The sequence below is a fragment of the Seriola aureovittata genome, chromosome 22 (genome assembly GCF_021018895.1).
Source record: "Seriola aureovittata isolate HTS-2021-v1 ecotype China chromosome 22, ASM2101889v1, whole genome shotgun sequence".
Lineage (NCBI taxonomy): Eukaryota > Metazoa > Chordata > Actinopteri > Carangiformes > Carangidae > Seriola > Seriola aureovittata.
In genome coordinates this window covers 3,647,099-3,665,184 of record NC_079385.1, presented here as the reverse complement: position 1 = coordinate 3,665,184, position 18,086 = coordinate 3,647,099, and the positions used below count along the sequence as shown (strand labels likewise).

The 18,086-nt window shown below is 40.9% G+C and overlaps 1 protein-coding gene across 8 annotated transcripts in view; it reads left to right on the top strand.

Annotated features, from left to right (window-relative positions):
* Positions 1 to 18,086, top strand: part of osbpl8 (oxysterol binding protein-like 8) — a 100,763-nt gene that overhangs the window by 19,266 nt on the left and 63,411 nt on the right. For 7 of the 8 annotated variants that reach the window (XM_056367387.1, XM_056367384.1, XM_056367386.1 and 4 more), the window contains one exon: positions 5,497 to 5,594. In XM_056367387.1, coding sequence (XP_056223362.1) covers positions 5,550 to 5,594 — 45 coding nt within the window. In that variant the 5' untranslated portion in view covers positions 5,497 to 5,549. Of the gene's footprint in view, positions 1 to 5,496; positions 5,595 to 16,584; positions 16,701 to 18,086 lie in introns of those variants that run through there. The other variant, XM_056367392.1, reaches the window with a different exon arrangement.

Below are 18,086 nucleotides of genomic sequence, written 5' to 3'. Positions count from 1 at the left end.
GGGATAAATCAAACATCAGTTTTTGGTCAATTTTGACAGTGCTCAATGGTATTGTTTCATAAAAGCACCACTTAGACATTGCATCTCTCAAAAGTTGCAGCACCAGGATGATGTAAAAAGCTTTAGTGTCCATTAGTCATATCTACTGAACAGCAACTTTGGTGACAGCATTGATAGTTAACATGAAAGCTAAAACATCTCCTGATGCAACAAACATTATTGTGCTGACTTGTGTCCTGCTTGGCACTGTGCGATCTGTCCATTTGCTCGTGTAAATCTAATGATGTGGAAAGCCAATGACACATATTCACGTACCCTGTATTTATGCTCTTGCACTGGAGTCTTTCAGCTGGAAACATACATTATTCTGTTTGTTTGTCAGCTCTTAGTGAAATAATTCCCAGGGGTTCCTTGTCATCTCTCAGCTCTGTGGAAAAACCCCTCAGTCTGTGATTCTAGCCTTGTTTTAGGGCCACTGCCAAGCCACAAGTTTAGGATTCCCGGTGCGTTTGCCCTCTATCTTTGGCAATGATTCACAGCTCTTAGCTCACAGGTGGCCGTGGTACAACTAAAGCAGATTGTTATGTGCCAGCTTTTGTGAAGGGGGCAGAGTGTCAGTAAAGTGTGGGAGAGAGTGAAAACAATAGAACCACACCAGAGTGGATTGTCTGTCACTGGCTTGTCCTTTGTTTATAATGTGAAGACTCCAACACACCTACCGTATAACTAGTGTTTGGTATTGATTGAAAAACAAAACTAAAATGTGTAATAATCATTAGACAATAAAAGAGCAACATTAAAGGTCCCATATAGTACAAAGGTAGATGTCCATGTGTTGTTTGATTACAAAGCAGGTCTAGGTTCTATATTAATACTGTGAAAGGATCAAAGTGCTGATGTATAGCAGGTATAATGTTTCCATTTATCTGTCTTAGTTGAGGGTGTTAGCTTGTTAACATTTCCTAATTAGCAGTTAACACAAACACAGCTGAATTTATTCATTAGTTATGCATGCAACTGGTTATACTGATCGTCACAGCGATTAGAATTCATATTGTGGGGAACATGAATGTCTATACCAACTTTAATGGCAATCCCTCCAGTAGTCATTGAGACATTTAATTCAAAAACATAATAAAGCTTTATCTTCTTAAGGGCAGCTGCAAGTAGATGGCACCATTAAAGCTGATGTGAATTTGTTCAGCCAAAAAGAAGCTGCAGTGGAATCAAAATCATACAAAATAAACTTGTTGACCTCCCACGCACTGCTACAAAACATTCCCCAGTGTTACTGGCCCTGATTTTTCCTGTTACTTTCCCACCTCAGCTGTGTGGCTGCTGCTCCAGGCTGAGTCATGGGCTGATTGCTAAAGCTGGGCTTGAGAAAGAGTGGAAAGCATCTGTCTCAGCGTGACGGGTCCTTGAGAGCCGAGGCTAGATGAAGTGTGTGTGTGCTGGCTAGAGCCAAGAGGCTATTGGAGCGCTGGAGCGTTACATTAGCAGAATGACTGATGGGGGGGGGGGGGGGGGGTAGCGAGCATCTTACTGTCAGAATGTCCTCCTGTGCTCGGTCTATTTGTCCTTGAAGAGTCTCCTAAAAGTGCTTCCTTCCCGTTACCTTTCTTCTACTGTCTTATTGGCACCTTTCAACACACTCATGCACTGTTCCCTAACTGCTAAAGTAAACAAACCTCATATTTGTGCACATAACCATGGATAAAAACATATTGTCCAAACTATATTGGATTGAAACTAATGTAGTGCTGCATCTTTCACCTTCATGATGGTTATAATGTTCAGTTTGTGTCTAAACTGTGTCAGAGAGGTTGTTTAAGCTTTGTTCACTCCATTGATATCAATGAGGGCAGGCTAAATAACAGAAACACCTTTCTTTATAATATACATAGTTCAACAGTACCACAAGCTACATCCTTCAAAATCAACCTCAATGAAACAGAACAGCACCTGCAGAATGCTGCAGTATTTCATTTCATTCACACAGTATTCCTCTGTGCTAGTTCTCAGTACAGTAAAACCTCAGCCTGCTTTTATTTCCTAAACCCTACACCCTATTTTTTATTACCACTAGTCTGTGGATTTCATGCTTTGAACTTGAAACAGCCGCTCCATGTTCCTATGAGGAAATTTATGGCAGTGTTTCAGAGCTCTGATTGGTTTGGATGAGGTTGCCCCTCCTCATGATCAAATTACTGGCCTCAGCACAGTGGGTATAGGAAAGCAGGGGTAAATCGAATTATGTATTTCTAACTTTTATTTATCCAGCAAAGGGTGACGAAACATATCCCTTTTTTCAGCTGTGTTTCACAAACCACTAAAGCCAAAGTCAGTGAGCTGTGGCTGTTATTTCTACTCATAACCTTCAAAGCATTAAATGGCCTTGCTCCAAATTACATCAAGGACTTATTAACACCATATGTGCCTGGGCATTTAGATTGGTGGAGGGAGCTCTGCTGGTTATTCCTAGGTCTCGGCTGTTGAATGCAGATGACCAGGCCTTTGCTGTTACAGCCCCCAAACTGTGGAACAGTCTACCTATTGAGATCAGACAGGCTATATCATTAATGTCTTTTAAAACTATTCTTAAAACGTTCTTTTATCAGAAAGCCTTTATGAATGTTTCATATGTTATTGTGTTTTATTTTCCCGTGATACAGACATTTCATATTTTGTGTAACTTAGTTCTTTTTAATGGTGCTTGTTTTTCTTTTGTTTTTAATTCCTGTTTTTAATTCCCCTTTTTCTTTCTCTAAAGCACTTTGTAACTTTGTTAAGAAGTGATTTGACACGGGCACAAATCCCTGTGGCCACACAACTGGGTCAGAACCTCTCTGAAACAGAAAGGCTTGTAATGTGCTCCCGGTCGGCAGTGATCAGAGGAGGGACAAACCACAAACTGGCACATCATCGATACACAAGGGCTATGGAGGCTACACCATTTGGTCCACATCGAAAGAAGGGCTGCTGTGTCACAAGTCGCATAAAATGTTATGGTTATAAGGGAATATGTCACAACACAAAGTGCTTGGCACCCTGCTGTGAATGGGGCTGTGTAGCTGCAGACCGGTTAGAGTGCCTGTGCTGGTCATAATGTGGCTCATCAGTGTATATGCCTGTTTAATGAGGCAGCATGTTCTTCAAACAATCCCTGGATCTGCAGTGTCAGGTCATAACACCTCACCTCACGTCAAAATGCTGCCTCTCTCTCAGCTGGCTTCTGCCGCCCCGATAGGTTGATCAGGTATAACCTCAGGTGGGGCCACAGGTTTCATACCATTAAAATATCCACACAAAACAGCAATCAGCATAAGTGGCTGTCTGCCTGCCCTAATCTTGAAAGCATTTTTAGGACAACCACATGTTGTTGGTAGGCAGCTGCTCCACGCAAAATAATCTCCCCTAAAGCAGAGAGTGTAATTAACAGATGGTCCCACTTGGTCATGAAGTCATGTCGAGGACTTAGCAGACAGTGGTGTCAGTGCTGCGGACAGTGGGGTTAAGCCTGTGTTTTATTGTGTGCAGATGCAATGACTCTATAGAAGCAAAGAAGAAATAGGTAGAGTTCTGAGTCTGTGAACAGGAGGTGGTGAACAGATGTGTAGGTGGGGCAGCTGACGTGGATGGACAGATGCACATTTTGCTTTTGTGCACCTCATGTTTGGGCCTGTGGTTTTGTTCTTTTGTTTTTGGATCACTGCTTTATCTTTTATTGGAAATGTAGTTATTTGGCCTGAGGATTTATTTTGTTTTGATGAGTTACAGCTGCTCACAGACTCAGCAGAATCTGTTTTCTTCATTCTACATTCTTGTTATCCTTGAGTGAACTTTTGAGTGTTTTCCAACCTATATTACTGTTAGAGTTTTTTACAGCTTGGACGTGGTCTTTTATCAGGTTATGCCAGAATCAGTCTGCACAGTATTTGTGGTCAACATTGTCAGATCAGGAGATTGTATAGTCGGTAAATTTCAGCTGTGACTCGGCAGCCTACACTCTGAACAACCCGTCACAACTTGTAATCTTTCATGATGTGACTGGAAACGATCAGCATCGCTCAGCACTCTGTTTTTTTTTTTCCTTCCCAGGCAGTAGAAAGAGGATGGGTGTGGACGTGCTGTGAAGATCAAATATTCACACTACAAATTCTTGTGGCCAAGAAAATCACAGGACATGGTGTTAACTGAATATTGGATTTTTCAGAATTTAACAAATACTGAAACTTTGTTTGGTTTGTAGGTTAAAGTTGTTATGGCAGAACATTTTTAAAATGTGCACAGATATTATTCATAACATTAGAGTAGATAATTAGATAAGACATGATTTCTCTTTTACCTTGGCATGTTTACAGTTGTGTGTAGAAGAGTGCTCTGTGTTCCTCTCCACTAGAAAGTGTCAAACTAGATGAGAAAGAAAATGTACCATTAGAGGTAAAACTTGGTGTCAGAATTGAATTGATATAGGATTTAAGAGCTTATAATTGGGCATAGGCACTGAATTTTGGAATGTAGTGGAGTGGTTATTAGATACTGGATCAATTCAGTTCATGAAGGCACTTAGTAGTGACAATAAAAATGTCATTCTTGTGTCATGTTTCACACAAACATAAAACGCTTTGATTTGTCAGGAAAAACAACTTCCTGTTGATTTGCGGAGTTGAGTGTTTTGATATGTGAGTGTTGTAACAGCACAGGAGCAGGAAGGTGCTCATCTAAGTTAATTTTGAAGAGAAAAGGCAAAGGATAAGTCAAAGGCAGACCTGCTGTGAACGTTTTCCTGTAACATCCCACCCTAAATATACAAAAGGTAGTCGGGTCACATTCCTGTGGATTCATAAAGTAACCTACAACAGGTATCCTCACTGAGGTACCCTTGAGTAACTCTATATCTGGTCCAGTGGAGCGGGTAAGTGGCAGCTGGCAGAAACTTTCCCTGGATGAATAAAGGTCATACTCGGACATTTCTATAGGGAAAGGAGCTGAGGGCAGACAGATTTAAAGAATGAATTTTCAGGACTCTCTTGGGAAGGAAGCTGACAGACTGGCTGATCCTCCATTCACCTCTGCTTGCACTAGAAACAGGCTGTTTATTAAAGCCCTGGAGCTACAACACCTTTGTTTGGGTGAGAAAAGCCAGTGGGGGATGGTGAGAAGGTTTCTGCTGCTTCAGAATCTATGCCAGAAATGGGAAAAATCTGTGTATGATAGTGCAGCCTGTTTGCTCTGATATGTGATAGATGAGTAGGCATGATGAGTCCCATCTTGCAAACTACCCATCCCACATGAGATTAAAGAGCACTTTGAAAAATTCTGTGCTATTCCAATCCAAAAAATAACATGCTTTCAAAACAACTCGAAGGCCTAGAGGATTGAATTTTGAACACATTGCAGACTTAGAACTTACAAATGACTAAATGAAAGAAAATGAAACACATATGTAGTAATGTTCTCCTGTTGTAACACACTGCTTCTCCCTCCTGACAGATATGCAGTTGTCAGAGCAGCGTTGACAGGCCTGACTCTGGTTTAACACGGCCATGGAGTCCACCTCTGAGTCCCAACAGGAGCCTGAGAAAACTTTGGTGAGTCAGCACGCTGTTTTATGTAGGCACAGTTGCACCTGAACATGTATATGAATATATTCATTCCACAATAAGAGTCTAAATAATTAATTTAAAAAGAATTTATGGTGCTTTTAAAGAACAACATATGTCCTTTTAACTGCTATATTTTTTAAAGATTCTGACTGATGACGTCTACATATACTGCATACAAAGAACTTACACTATAATCTGTGGGCGTCACTTAAGATAAAGCAAGTAATCTTGAATCCACCCACCCTGCGTCATTGCCTCTTAATTGTCTCTAATAATTGGTGGTCTTCTTCTTCATTTAACCTCCATATAGTCATGAGTCTGAAAAGGTTTCCTGTTTCCTGCTGTTGTCAATGAAGAGATGGGTTGCTCCATAAGTACACTCTCTGAACCTTAATGATTAGCTTAAGGTGCTAATATTGCTAACCTGCCACAGGCTTGTCAGGCTGGCGGTGGCAGACACTGCACTTTGCTGCATGTAATTAAACTCCTGTCAGGGCGTGTGTCAATAGAAAGACAAGACAGCTACAGTCGCTGTGGCTGCAGACGATTAAAGGTCACAAGAGGTGTGGTTTTTTTTTTTTTTTTTTTTTTGTCTTCTTTCCCTGGAACAGAAATGGTGATGTAACAGTGAAAATGAAAAACACATAGTCAACCACAGTTCTTGTTTTTTGTGCAGTAAAATAAGTTGTTGCAATTTCCTGTTTGGTGTGGCAGGTTGACAGTGGCCTGCTGGTGGCAAACCAAGCTAGTTCCTCATCAGTCGTGTTTCTTTTTCTGTGTGATTGTCTCCAAATCAACCCCACAGCAGGCATCTTCTCAGGCATCTGTTATGATCATAATAGAGTACATACATTCTGAAAGATGTTCTCATGCAAATAAAGGTAGAAACAAAGGTGGCGAACATGGCGTGACGTATAACATTTGTTTAATCAGACACAACAATCTCATTGAGACCTGAATACTTAAAACAAAATAGGAAACACACTAACAAACACAATCATAAAAACAGCAACAGAAACAATATCTCATCTTTAAAAAGGTTTAATTCATCGGGGGGAAGAGACATGAAGTTCTTTGTTCATTCCATTTATATGGTGCAAAGGACTGGAAGGCAAGTTCAGTATCACCTGAGGGGTGTCAAGTATTAGCCAATCCTGTGATCCAGTCTGATGAAGAGTAGTTTTAAATTTGAGAACAAATGCGATATACTGAGGCAGCTGTAATAGGAGACATTTATAAACAAAAATGATAGTGTGTGGCAGTGTGTAGTCCTCTTATTGTGAGGACCATACAGTGTAGCACAACGTTAAACTGTATCGAGTTGTTTTGCAGGATATTTCCAGTCAAGCACACACATGATGGTCAATTGCACAATGGTTTTCATGTTCTTATTCTGATGATTTAGTTTCTGTGTCACTTGATCCAAATGAGTTAACACTAATTAAATGATGTGAATTTTCAGTCTCACTGAGAGTATAAATGTGGAGCTGAAACGATCAGTCAGTAAATCGAGTTGATTGTCCATGTGAGGTCCTCTTTGATGTGGGTTCATGGAAACTTGAAGCTGGCAACTCTCCCCCTCATCTCCTTTAATGTATAGAAAGGTCCTTGCATTGTCTTTTAAAGCCTATGATGGGTTCTATGGTTTATTTGATGTTCAGTGATAAATTATTTTCTGTACATCAGCTTGATCTGTATACGCTGTTGCGACCCTGTTGTTTATTAGGTGTGTTGGGATGTAATATAGATGTAGTACAACAGACAGGTTGAAATTGAATTTTTTTCTTTTTTCTTTTATTAAGCACAAGTTTAACCTTATGCAGAGAAAAGCATTAAAAGTGGAATATAATCTAGAAACATCTTGATTTAAAGAAAATCTATTTGCATACGAAAATGTATCATCTGCATAAGATGTATTTAGGAAGACGTGTTGGAGTAGGAATGTTGTTTATGTGGATTCTAAATATCAATCGACATAAATAACCCATTATTTATTACATGGGAGGTCAGTCTGAGAGCGTCAGTACAGATAAGCTTGTGTTCAGTCAGACATGGACCAGCTCTGAGCAAGAGCAGCAAAACCATATCCTCACTTTCTATCTAATACAGGAACGTCTACATATTCTAATGTGACTTCCATGTACACATTCACACAACCACACATAAAGCACCACTTCCCTCCTCTCAGATCCCAGGTCTGTAATTCTGCCCTTTCATTTCACCTTAATCATAATCCTCAGTCTCCATTTTTGCAGTGAGCGGGAGGGCAATTATAACAGCTGATAACTTGGGTGATAAAAAGTGCTAGCCATTGCTCCCACAGGCCTCCACCCACAATGACACACAGTTGGATTGTATGGGAGTCAATCCAAAAGCCGTTTCCTACTTCACTGCATCTTGCTTTGAGTGGAAGTGAATTTTAATAATACTCGATCTCTGTTATTAGTGCGAGCTAATTTCTCACCCCGCCTTCTATGGAGCCTATTTTAGTTTCTGCATAATGAAACTGCTGATGCATGAATTGGTTTGAAAACCATGTCTGTGTATTTACTGTTCCTTTTGAATGCTTTCTTCTGGATTGAATTGAATTTGATGAATGTGTACCTCTCTGCGATTTAGCAATAAACCTCCTTTGTGGAGACTCCTGGACAGTTTGTTATCACTTGATCACACATTATAAGCGATTGCGGTGCCAGGATGGTGTGAGACTCAGACTGTGGGACGTATTGTGTTGCTGGCATGTCCCGCTGTTTGCTGAAAGAGCCTGTTGGTAGAGAGGATGGCTCCCAACACGAGATGAAAGGCTCTGGGAAGCGCGCCAGGTGTCTGCCGCTTCTCCCCTCGCTCTGACATCCTCACAGTCAGGAGACGCTTCAGGAAGGATTATGGCAGCCCCCACACCCCCCCCCCCCCACCCCCCCCCACCCCCACCCCCCTCACCCCCGCTTCAAACATCTACCACCATTCAGTCTGCTGTCATTTGCATTGTACATACTGTAATGAAAGTGCTGGTGACCTGCTGTTCAGATTAGGCAGCAATGAAAAGGCACATAGACAACCATTATGCACTTTAACAATGGCTTTGAGGTAGCTTAGAGATAAGAGAAGAGGATCTGTGACCAGAAGATCATTGGCTGGGGGGGGTTTCAGCAGCTGAAGTGAATGAGAAAAAACTTTTTATCCGGTTGCTGTTGAATTGCCCTTTTGCCCTTTGTTTCAGCGCAGCTTTACAGTTGCTAACGTTAAAAGACTGGTTGTACTGGGAAATTTCCAGATGTGAATGCAAGACAGGATATTGCTGGGAAGAGATATGAGCTTTATTATCTTCCACAGAAGTTAACCATTCCCATCTGGTACAGCTACACCACGTGTCGAACCCCATCAATTTTTTTTTCAGTGCTGACCAGTCCTCTATAAATGACCAGTACACTGTTTTTTAATCAACCTGACACTCTAGCTACAGGACAGTAGCAGAGGACTTGAGTTTGAAAGTACAGGATTCTGGTCCAAGTGTGCATTTCCTCTTGTTTACTTCCCATAAATACCCACATCGACGGTCTGTTTTTGCCAAGATTACTTTAATAATAAAAATCGACAAATGGTGCAGCTCCTTAATGGATTCTTTTCATGCGTGACCGGGAGCCCTCCGCTGCTCAATGAATCATCAATGTGAAGATCTAAACCGATATGAAAGGTTGCTGACTCTGGGGGTTTACCCAGGTTCATGGAGTCAGTAGCACTTTTAACTTTTTAGCCACGATAGCAGTGTGGCACAGTCTCAACAACTGTGTGGGTTGTCATGAAATTTGATCCCGGAGATACACTGACATTTAAAGGTCCATATTTTACACTTTATTCACACTGTTATTTGAAGTTTTGATCCATAAGAAGATATATTTGTGGTTTAAAGAACCATCTCAATGTTGTTTTACATCTTCTCTCAGGCTTCTTTCTAGTGACTGCTTTGTTGTGACTTCACAAAGTCCAAAAAGTCCTGACGGCTGGTTTTAAGGCTCAGCTTCTGAACACAGGCTGTGTGCATTTCTCTGTGGACTGAGGCTTGGTACTTTCACAGTATTAATATAGAACATAGACCTGCTTTATAATCAAAGAAAAGATGGACATCTGCCTTTATACAATATAGGACCTTTAATCTAGCGCCAACAGCAGGTCAAAGTTTTCATTTATACAGTGAAGTATCTCCATATCTACAAGATAGATTGGCAACAATTTGGTCAAGACTTGAATGTTTTCCAGACAGCATTCTAATTTAATAACTAAACAGTATAACTAAAAAGTATTTGTACCCCTGAGAAGTTTTAGTGTTTTATTGTTTTATAACATTTAGACTTTAGACTTTAATGTCAACTTGAGAACAGATCTCTACAAAGTGACACCTCTGCTTGAAATGAATGGCCACGAACTTGCTGCCGAATGCCTATATAATAATATTGAAACCGGTCATCTCTTACTTAAAATGCAACATGCCTTGTCGCAGCATCGCATTATGGTCAATCGAGTGTTCTGTTCTGTTGTGGTGAAGGTGATGTCTGTTCCTCTTCTATAATCAAGTTGTATTACAACTGGTACAGAACATGAGAGAGTAATATCATCAAAACATGATGTTTACTATTGATGTTATCAGTCCTAGACATATTGATGTCATAGACTAATGATATCTGACATAGTCAAAGCTTTGCTGGAAAGCTATGCCTGCTTTTGAAAAGCACAAGCAAAAGATAAGTGTCCCAGAAATGCAAGACGCAATGCCAATCACTATCCACATATAACTTTTAATATCACAGTATTGATTAATCTTTAGTGTGCTATTAAAAGTAATTTCTAAGTGGCAGAATGAGGCACAGGGTCTTGGTTCTCAGATTTACAATGCCACATAATATGACAGGGATAAGCTACAGGAGGCCGCTAGAAGCCAGAGGTGAAAATTGGCTCCAGGCTGAGGCTCCATCAGCTACTGTACATCAGTGGTCGAACTCAGGGAGCTGTTGACAGAGCCGAGCCGACAGCCTGGCCTGATGAGACGTATTCTCACCTCTAAAGTAAACAGGAAAAGCAAGCTTATCCTCCAAATCTTTAGCTTGGCCTCAGATGTGGAAAAGCTGCAAATGAAAGTCTGAAAATGTACACAAATTTTAAAAAGAGTTGATTAAGTGAACTTCAGATGGTGTGGGGGGGAAGTTGTGGATTTTACCATTCTGGATTTGACTAAGTGCAGTGGAGAAACTGTGTCTCCTGCCAAGATTTGGTCAGTCTTTCCCTGACAGAAAAATCAGTCTTTCAGCTGGATGAAGGTGGTGTGTGGGCTGTTGATTTGAAGGCAGTAATCAATACAGAATGGATTCATTAACACAGGGAATGACAAAGTAGCGTAACATAGGTTTGATTAGTGGTAGAAACACTGTGTGTTCCCCCATGAGATTAAATGAGTATTGCTCTTTAGGACCCTATAAGAATTGATAAAGTGACATTTTGTTCTCTGTTTTCTGCTGGTGTGAATCGATCAGTGCACAATAAACTGACAGACACACACACATCCCTTTAGGAGTATCCAGTTTCTTTGTCTTAAGGAAGGTCATATAGTGTGACAGCACATGAGCTCCAATTATCATGTAGTATATATTCTGCAAGCTTCAGTGCTGATAACTGAGATGAGTGGCAGCCCTCCTCGCAATCCTACAGCGGCAGCCATTACACTTAGCTGTATCCCTTCGGAAGACGCAGTGTACAGTGTCAGTGTAAGGCTTGGCCTAAGTAGCCGTCGTAGACCGTGAAGGCCGAACCGAAATGAGATGGTCTGGTCCAGCTGTGCTTGCCCTTACCGTTGCGTTACAGAGCACCGCTCATGTTGCCTAGCAACCTAGACAACACGTTATATTTTTTTTTTGACAAAAGCTCGTGGATTTAAGGGTTGTTGTTTTTTAACAGTTGTACCGTTAGCTCTTCAACTGAGCTGAAACTCAATACTTAGATTTAAGACTATAATCCTCCTGTAGCCTCTCTGTTGGTGTTGTTTGCTGCAATGAATCTTGGGATATGTTGGGCCACGAAGGATCCACCTGTTGGAGCCTTTGAATGTCATACACTAATGGAGTAATATACCTCCTGTTGTGTTTTCCTCTGAGGGATGGAGGAAATGTGCGAACAGAGAACAGGAAAGTTTTAGGTTATGTGCATGACCACTATTTTCTGACATTAAAGCATTAAAGCATCCAATTAAATAAATACATTATACAAAATAAATAACTTCAATCTTGTGAGTATAGATCTTTATAAATCCCACAGCGTGAGATGTTTATTACCGGGGAGATTTTACCTTGGGTTATGTTCATTCCCAGTGGGACCTAACAGCACCACGACTCTTGGCATTAAAGAGCAGCAGCATGTCATCTGTTTCCGTGGGAAAAGCAGATGATAATGTTGCAGTTTGTTTTGGGGGTGTTTCTGTAAGCGCCTCATTATTCGTTTACAGAGGATGTGTCTAATTGCAGGGGAGAGTGTAAGTGAGGGCACTCTTTGGGGTTTGTTGGACGGTGAAGCTTCGGGAGTTTTTTTTCTGTTTGTAGTGTTTCCAGTCTCTGCTGGCATGGGGTTTTTGGATTAAATAATTTAAGTAATCTAGCACTGTTTCAGGCTATCTCATCCAATTCATGGCCAAACAAGAGTTCAAGTAGCCTAAGTAATGTAAGTAAGTGAGTATACCACCAACATCTTCGTTGCTTATTTATCTACAACAGCTTTTTACGTTCTTGTGACTGTTGAGCTTCTGTTTTCGGTGTTGACATGAGAAAGTCGGAGGGATGCTCATCTCTACCACTTCTCTGACTTTTGATACCAAAACAATAGCACATGTAGTTTTTAGCCAATTTAAGCAATACTACTTGGTACAGCTGGTCGTTCCTGCAATTGGATAGAAATAACTTTGTTTGTGTGACATGATTAAATTTGAGGTTTTCCGTCATGTTCACCCGGACATACCCAGACATACTATGAAAGACAAAAGGTAAAGGCACAATGGCCACATCAGCACTAAAGACCACTCAGATACAGTATGGCTAACATTAATTGTTATAGGTGAAATTATTTTTTTTCTGGTGATAATCTAATTATTTGGAAGTCACAGTTTGACTCTGGAAAAAGAAGCAAAAAAAGACTGTAATTTGAAGTGAAATAAATGAGTCTGACACAGTTTCTTCGGAGGTGATACCTTACTTGGACATTTTCATGTCATCTTTCATCATATGCATAACATAATTTACCTACAAATAGATAAAGGTAGCATACCTTACAGGGACCTTACAGTTATGTATTGTCTCTAAAAGCAGGGAAGTTGTGATTCAAAAATAAGTGTCCTTTGGTTACAGTTTTAGAAAGCTCTGCTTCTGTCAAAATGAGATTAGATAAAATAAAAACAAATTTACTGCACGTACAACACACCTTTAAGGATTTTGTGCTGCTGCCACAGTTATACAGCCATAAATGGATGCTTTGTTTTTCCTTCTTCTTTGAGAAAACATTGTCAAAGTCACAGACTGAATCACACTCAGCAGGAGTTTCCTGCCTGCAACTGAGCTCTTTACTATAATTAAAACAGCCACTGTTCCATTGCAAATAAGCTTTACATTTCTGAGCATGATGGATGCAGTTTGTTTGTTTGGTTCATTCTGCTCTTTTCAGACTCCTTCAAGGCTTGTTCTACTTCCACTGCCATCTCAGCACAGTGAGAGGAACAGGCCTTTTTTGTCAAGAGGAAAATCATTTCTCTAATCTAACCTCATGATGTGAATCATGGTCATCTCTCTCAGCAGACTGGATGAAGACTGCTCCATTACAACCATTCCTTTGTAGTCCTGTTGAGAAAGAATTAGCCAATTAACCAGGACAGAGCATTTTTGTGCACCAATGCACTTGTGAGAAAGAGTGTTTCCTCAACCTCAAATAGCAGCTACTGTATCTTTATAAACATGTTCTTCCAACACACAACCTCAGTTTCATGAAGCTTGATTCATTTACATCTTCTAGTTGCCTGATCTGAGCTTATTAGCGTCTTTCAGCTCATTGTTTTGGTTTTATGACACAACATTAAAGGTTCGATTCACTTACACAGCTCTCAGTAACTTTGTCTAAAAACCCACTGCACACTTTCTGTTGAGCACCAAACCACAGACACACTCAGTTAGTGACTAGCTGATGAACATATAGTGGAGCATTAAAAAAAATGACGCTGCTTTAACATTAGTTGCTGAAGAGCACTGCAGTGACTCTAATTCCTCCAAATTGTGATCCTTTAATCATTAGTTTAGTGGCATTGTTAGTCACTGGTTTCTGCATTTTAACTGGGTCGACATTTTGGAAAATGCACTTAGGCCCTGTTGAGACATGGTGTTAACATCCGTCTCAGGTGATCCGATCACAAGTGGTCAGCTCTTAGTTCAGGTGCGAATGCAACCAAGACACATTGAGGTCATTTAAGATCCACTCAATCAGACCACATTCAGAGGTGGTCTGGACCACATGCGGTCACATCCTTTTAGCAGTGTGAACGTGAATGTGCCCTGGGCCACATTGAAGGACCAAGTACTCCACTGACAGTCACAGTTATATTAGTCCCAAGACAGTTTTATAACGAAGTGAAAATATTTTACTATTTCAAATCGATACAACCTTATTTCACAGTAGAGCTGTGCACAGTGCGATGATTTGCTCCCTTGTCATTCTCTCTCTCTCTCTCACACACACACACGCATACACACGCATGCACACACACACACACACACACACACACACACACACACACACAACACACACACACACACACACATGCATTGACAATGGACCCACTTGTTGGATTGGCTAAAAACAACAACACTTACATGTTTATTTGCATATAAAAGAGGAAGTGAGATCCAATCAGAAATAGTCACTGGAGATGCATTTTAAAGCCTAGTATGAACAGGGCCTTATTTTCTTTCTTGCCAAGACAAGAAGTGTGACACCGCTCTATTCAAAGCTACAGCAGGTTAGCTTAGCATAGCATAAAGACTGATAACAGAGATAAACTGCTAGCTTTGCTTTGACCTGAGGCAACAAAATCTGTCTACTACTAGCAGCTCTAATTAACACGCAATATGTTGTTTGTCTAATCTGTACAAAATTCAAAGTTTAAAGGAGGCTATTTGTATGGTTTGCTATAGCTACATATGTAGTGTTAGAATTAACAGCTTTTTAGTTACCAGTCTAGTAGACACGTTGCGAGTCAAATTTCATTCCTTTACTTGCTGTCTCCAGAGGTGGAAAGATACGGCAGAGAAAGAAACTCTTCTTCTTCTCAAGTTAGCATGCTTACCAGCTAGCCCTGTCCTGTCTTGGCAGTTTCCAACTCACTGTAGCCTCCAATCTGCCCTGAAGACATAGTGCTGCTTAGATGACCCATGATAACCTATTGTATTATACAGACAACGATGGCCGATGCCACCTCCCGACAAGAAACAACGTTTGGCAGCAGAGAAAAATTAAACATAGCGCCTTTAAATCAGCATGTGGTTGTATTGGGGGGGGTTGTGTGCTGCAGTCACTTACCAGAACAACCTCAAGGTGATGACAAGACTCCAGGAAATATCCTCTCAAAATGTACAAACGAACACAAATATGTCAAAGCAGATGGTGGCTTTGAAGTGGCTTTCTCCTGTTGACATGTGGAGTTTTCACACCAAGTTTTTCGCAGTGTATTGTACTGTCACCAATCCTGTTATCAAGATCTAAATCATACTTTAGATACTAATCAACATACAAGCTGGTGAAAAATTTGGTGAGAACTAAAGCAGGATGCATACATGTAGGAGCACTTCCTGTCGACGTTTCACCCTAATTGCAGAGTACTAACAAAAATGTTGAAGCATTATGAAGCATAAACACAGTAGACCTCTGTTTGACCTTGCTTGAGGAGACTTAATGTGTTTGTTGATGAGACTGGCACTGAAAACATCTGGAGTGTTGTTTTGCAAATGATTTGCTCTTTTGGAAGATGAGACTGAAATTGAATTGAATGCAGTGCGTTGCTGTATCTATAAATGACCTTTGGTTATTGCATCCGCAGTAATGACAAACTCTTCAACATGTGTGTTTCATCTGCATTCGGCATCGTGTCTTTAAATTGCCCCTGGCTCCTGTGGTGAGAGGAAAACAGCTGAGCAGGTAAATGGAAACTGTAGCAGAGGAAAATGCATTAAAGCTTGAATTATTGCGCCCATAATAAGGTCACAGGGTGGCTGCGTCGTGTGTGCGTCCTCCTCTGGGGTGATTTTCCATGATGGCTGGGGAGATTGGCTTGGTGGCTTTGGTTTATTGGTGCAGAAGGGCCTCAGTCAACAAGAGCACGAGGAAGAGCCATGTGGTTACAGTAGCTGTGCTCGAGGGCATACATGCAGCTCTGACTGGCACTATTAAACTGCTATACACTGGATTTTCATTAAGTTCAACCCTTCATAAACAGCGACAGCCTACTTCCTTGTTTTTGCGGTCATGTGGTGTTTTGCTGGTTTGTGTATCAGATGATACTTGTCCGACAAACATTAAACATCACAACATTAAAAGAGCTGCGTTGTAGTCAAAATGCCTGATAATAGAGGGATCAAAGAGATGAAAAAGTAAATGAAGGAGAAGAAGGAAAGAGATGCATGGATGGAGAGATAGTGAAAGGGAAAGTCATGAGTACTTTGAGGCCAGATAAAAGTAGAGGAGGAATAAACAAATGCCACTGATACAACAAATTTACAGGAGGGCAACAAGAAAATCACTAAAGGCTCCGAGTGATGAGATGAGAGGAAAGAGAGAGAGAGAGAGAGCGAGAGAGAGAGAGAGAGAGAGGGAGGGAGGTTCAAATTCTCTTGCAATTCTCATGCTGCCTTTTCTCCTCCCTTCAGTGTGTGTGTGTGTGTGTGTGTGAGAGTGTGTGTGTGTTTGTGTGGGAGAGAGACGGGGCTGAGCTCAGTGGCTTGTCGTACCAGGTTTAGTCTGACCAAGAAGCAGCAGCAGCAGCAACGAGCTCACCTCCCTCGACTGAGTGACAACACGGTATGCATTTCCTCTTTTTCTGTGAGTGTAGCTTTTACACTGTCAAACTGTCAGAACGGGGGGAAGCAGTGATCGGGCGGATAAGACCGAGATGGAACTGCTCAAACTGTGTGCAGCCACATTTCGAAGAATTTTGTTTGTTCCACAACAAGATGTGTGGACATATTAATTGTTGCCATGCTGTGTTGCCATTAAAGCTTCAGACTCTTTGTGATATGGTTTCACACTTGAACACAGAGTCTACTGTGTTGTTTCCACTGGAGCTCGTTGTTTGCTCAGTGTGTTGTCACTGAGTGAAGGCTCGCTGCCACGCTTTGCTCAGGAGCTACGTGTACAGCTAACACAGATCATGCTGTTTCTGTTAGCTTTGTAGAGCAGAGTTGGAAGGCTGGATATTTGTTGTTTCAAGCGTCTCAACAGAGTTCCTTGCAAATAGGGAGGTTGCTGCAGGCTGATACCCAAAGCATGGATCTAATGGAGCCTGATGACAGGGAGGGGAGGTCTGTCTCTGGTTGCTTGCAACTGAGGAAGGAGCCACATCGAGTACATTATGGAAACACGATAGCTCCTGAATGCAACACTTAAGTTCAATTGAAAACCCAATGGGGCTTCCAACAAAAACACAATGAAGTGCATCTACTTTGTCACTGGGAATCACATAAATTAACAGCAAAAATGGCAATCAAGATTCTTAATTGCCACCTAAATGTGTGACCATGTGCATGGCTCATTTGAATGAGGGCAAATTACCCAGTTATCTATTGCTGGGATGCAGTTACATAACAGCGGTTTTCCAGGAATTGGTCGTGTTTTTCATTTTTCCCCCTATAAACGAGGCTCTGCAGGAGTCTTGGCTGCAGCTCAGGGGTGCAGGCAGCTGGGCTGAAGTGAGCCTAATCAGATTGATAGTACTTGCTGAGGCCTGTGTTCATTCAGTGACTGGATGCTGCTTCCTACAATAGGACACGAAATCGTTTTAGAACAAGCATTTAAATGGTATTGCACAGTGACTGAGACCTTCATCATATAAATTAATTATAACCTAATAATCTGAGTTGTCATTTTGTTTTTATTTCATTATTCAGTCTGATGTGTTTATGTTGGCTGTTTTCAGTATTCAGAGCAGCAGCAAGTAGCAAAACAACCCACAATATAAAAACACTACAAAAAACCTTCTCACTGAATTAGAGTACATAAGTATATCATTTGTAGATACATGTTATAGGTTATTATTCTCTTTGTGTCATATTATTGGATTCTTATTAGTGATGGAATTATACTGAACAAAAATATAAATGCAACACTTTTGTTTTTACTCCGATTTTTCAGGATTTGAAAAAAAAGATCTAACATGTTTTCTATAAACACAAGAGATACAGACACACA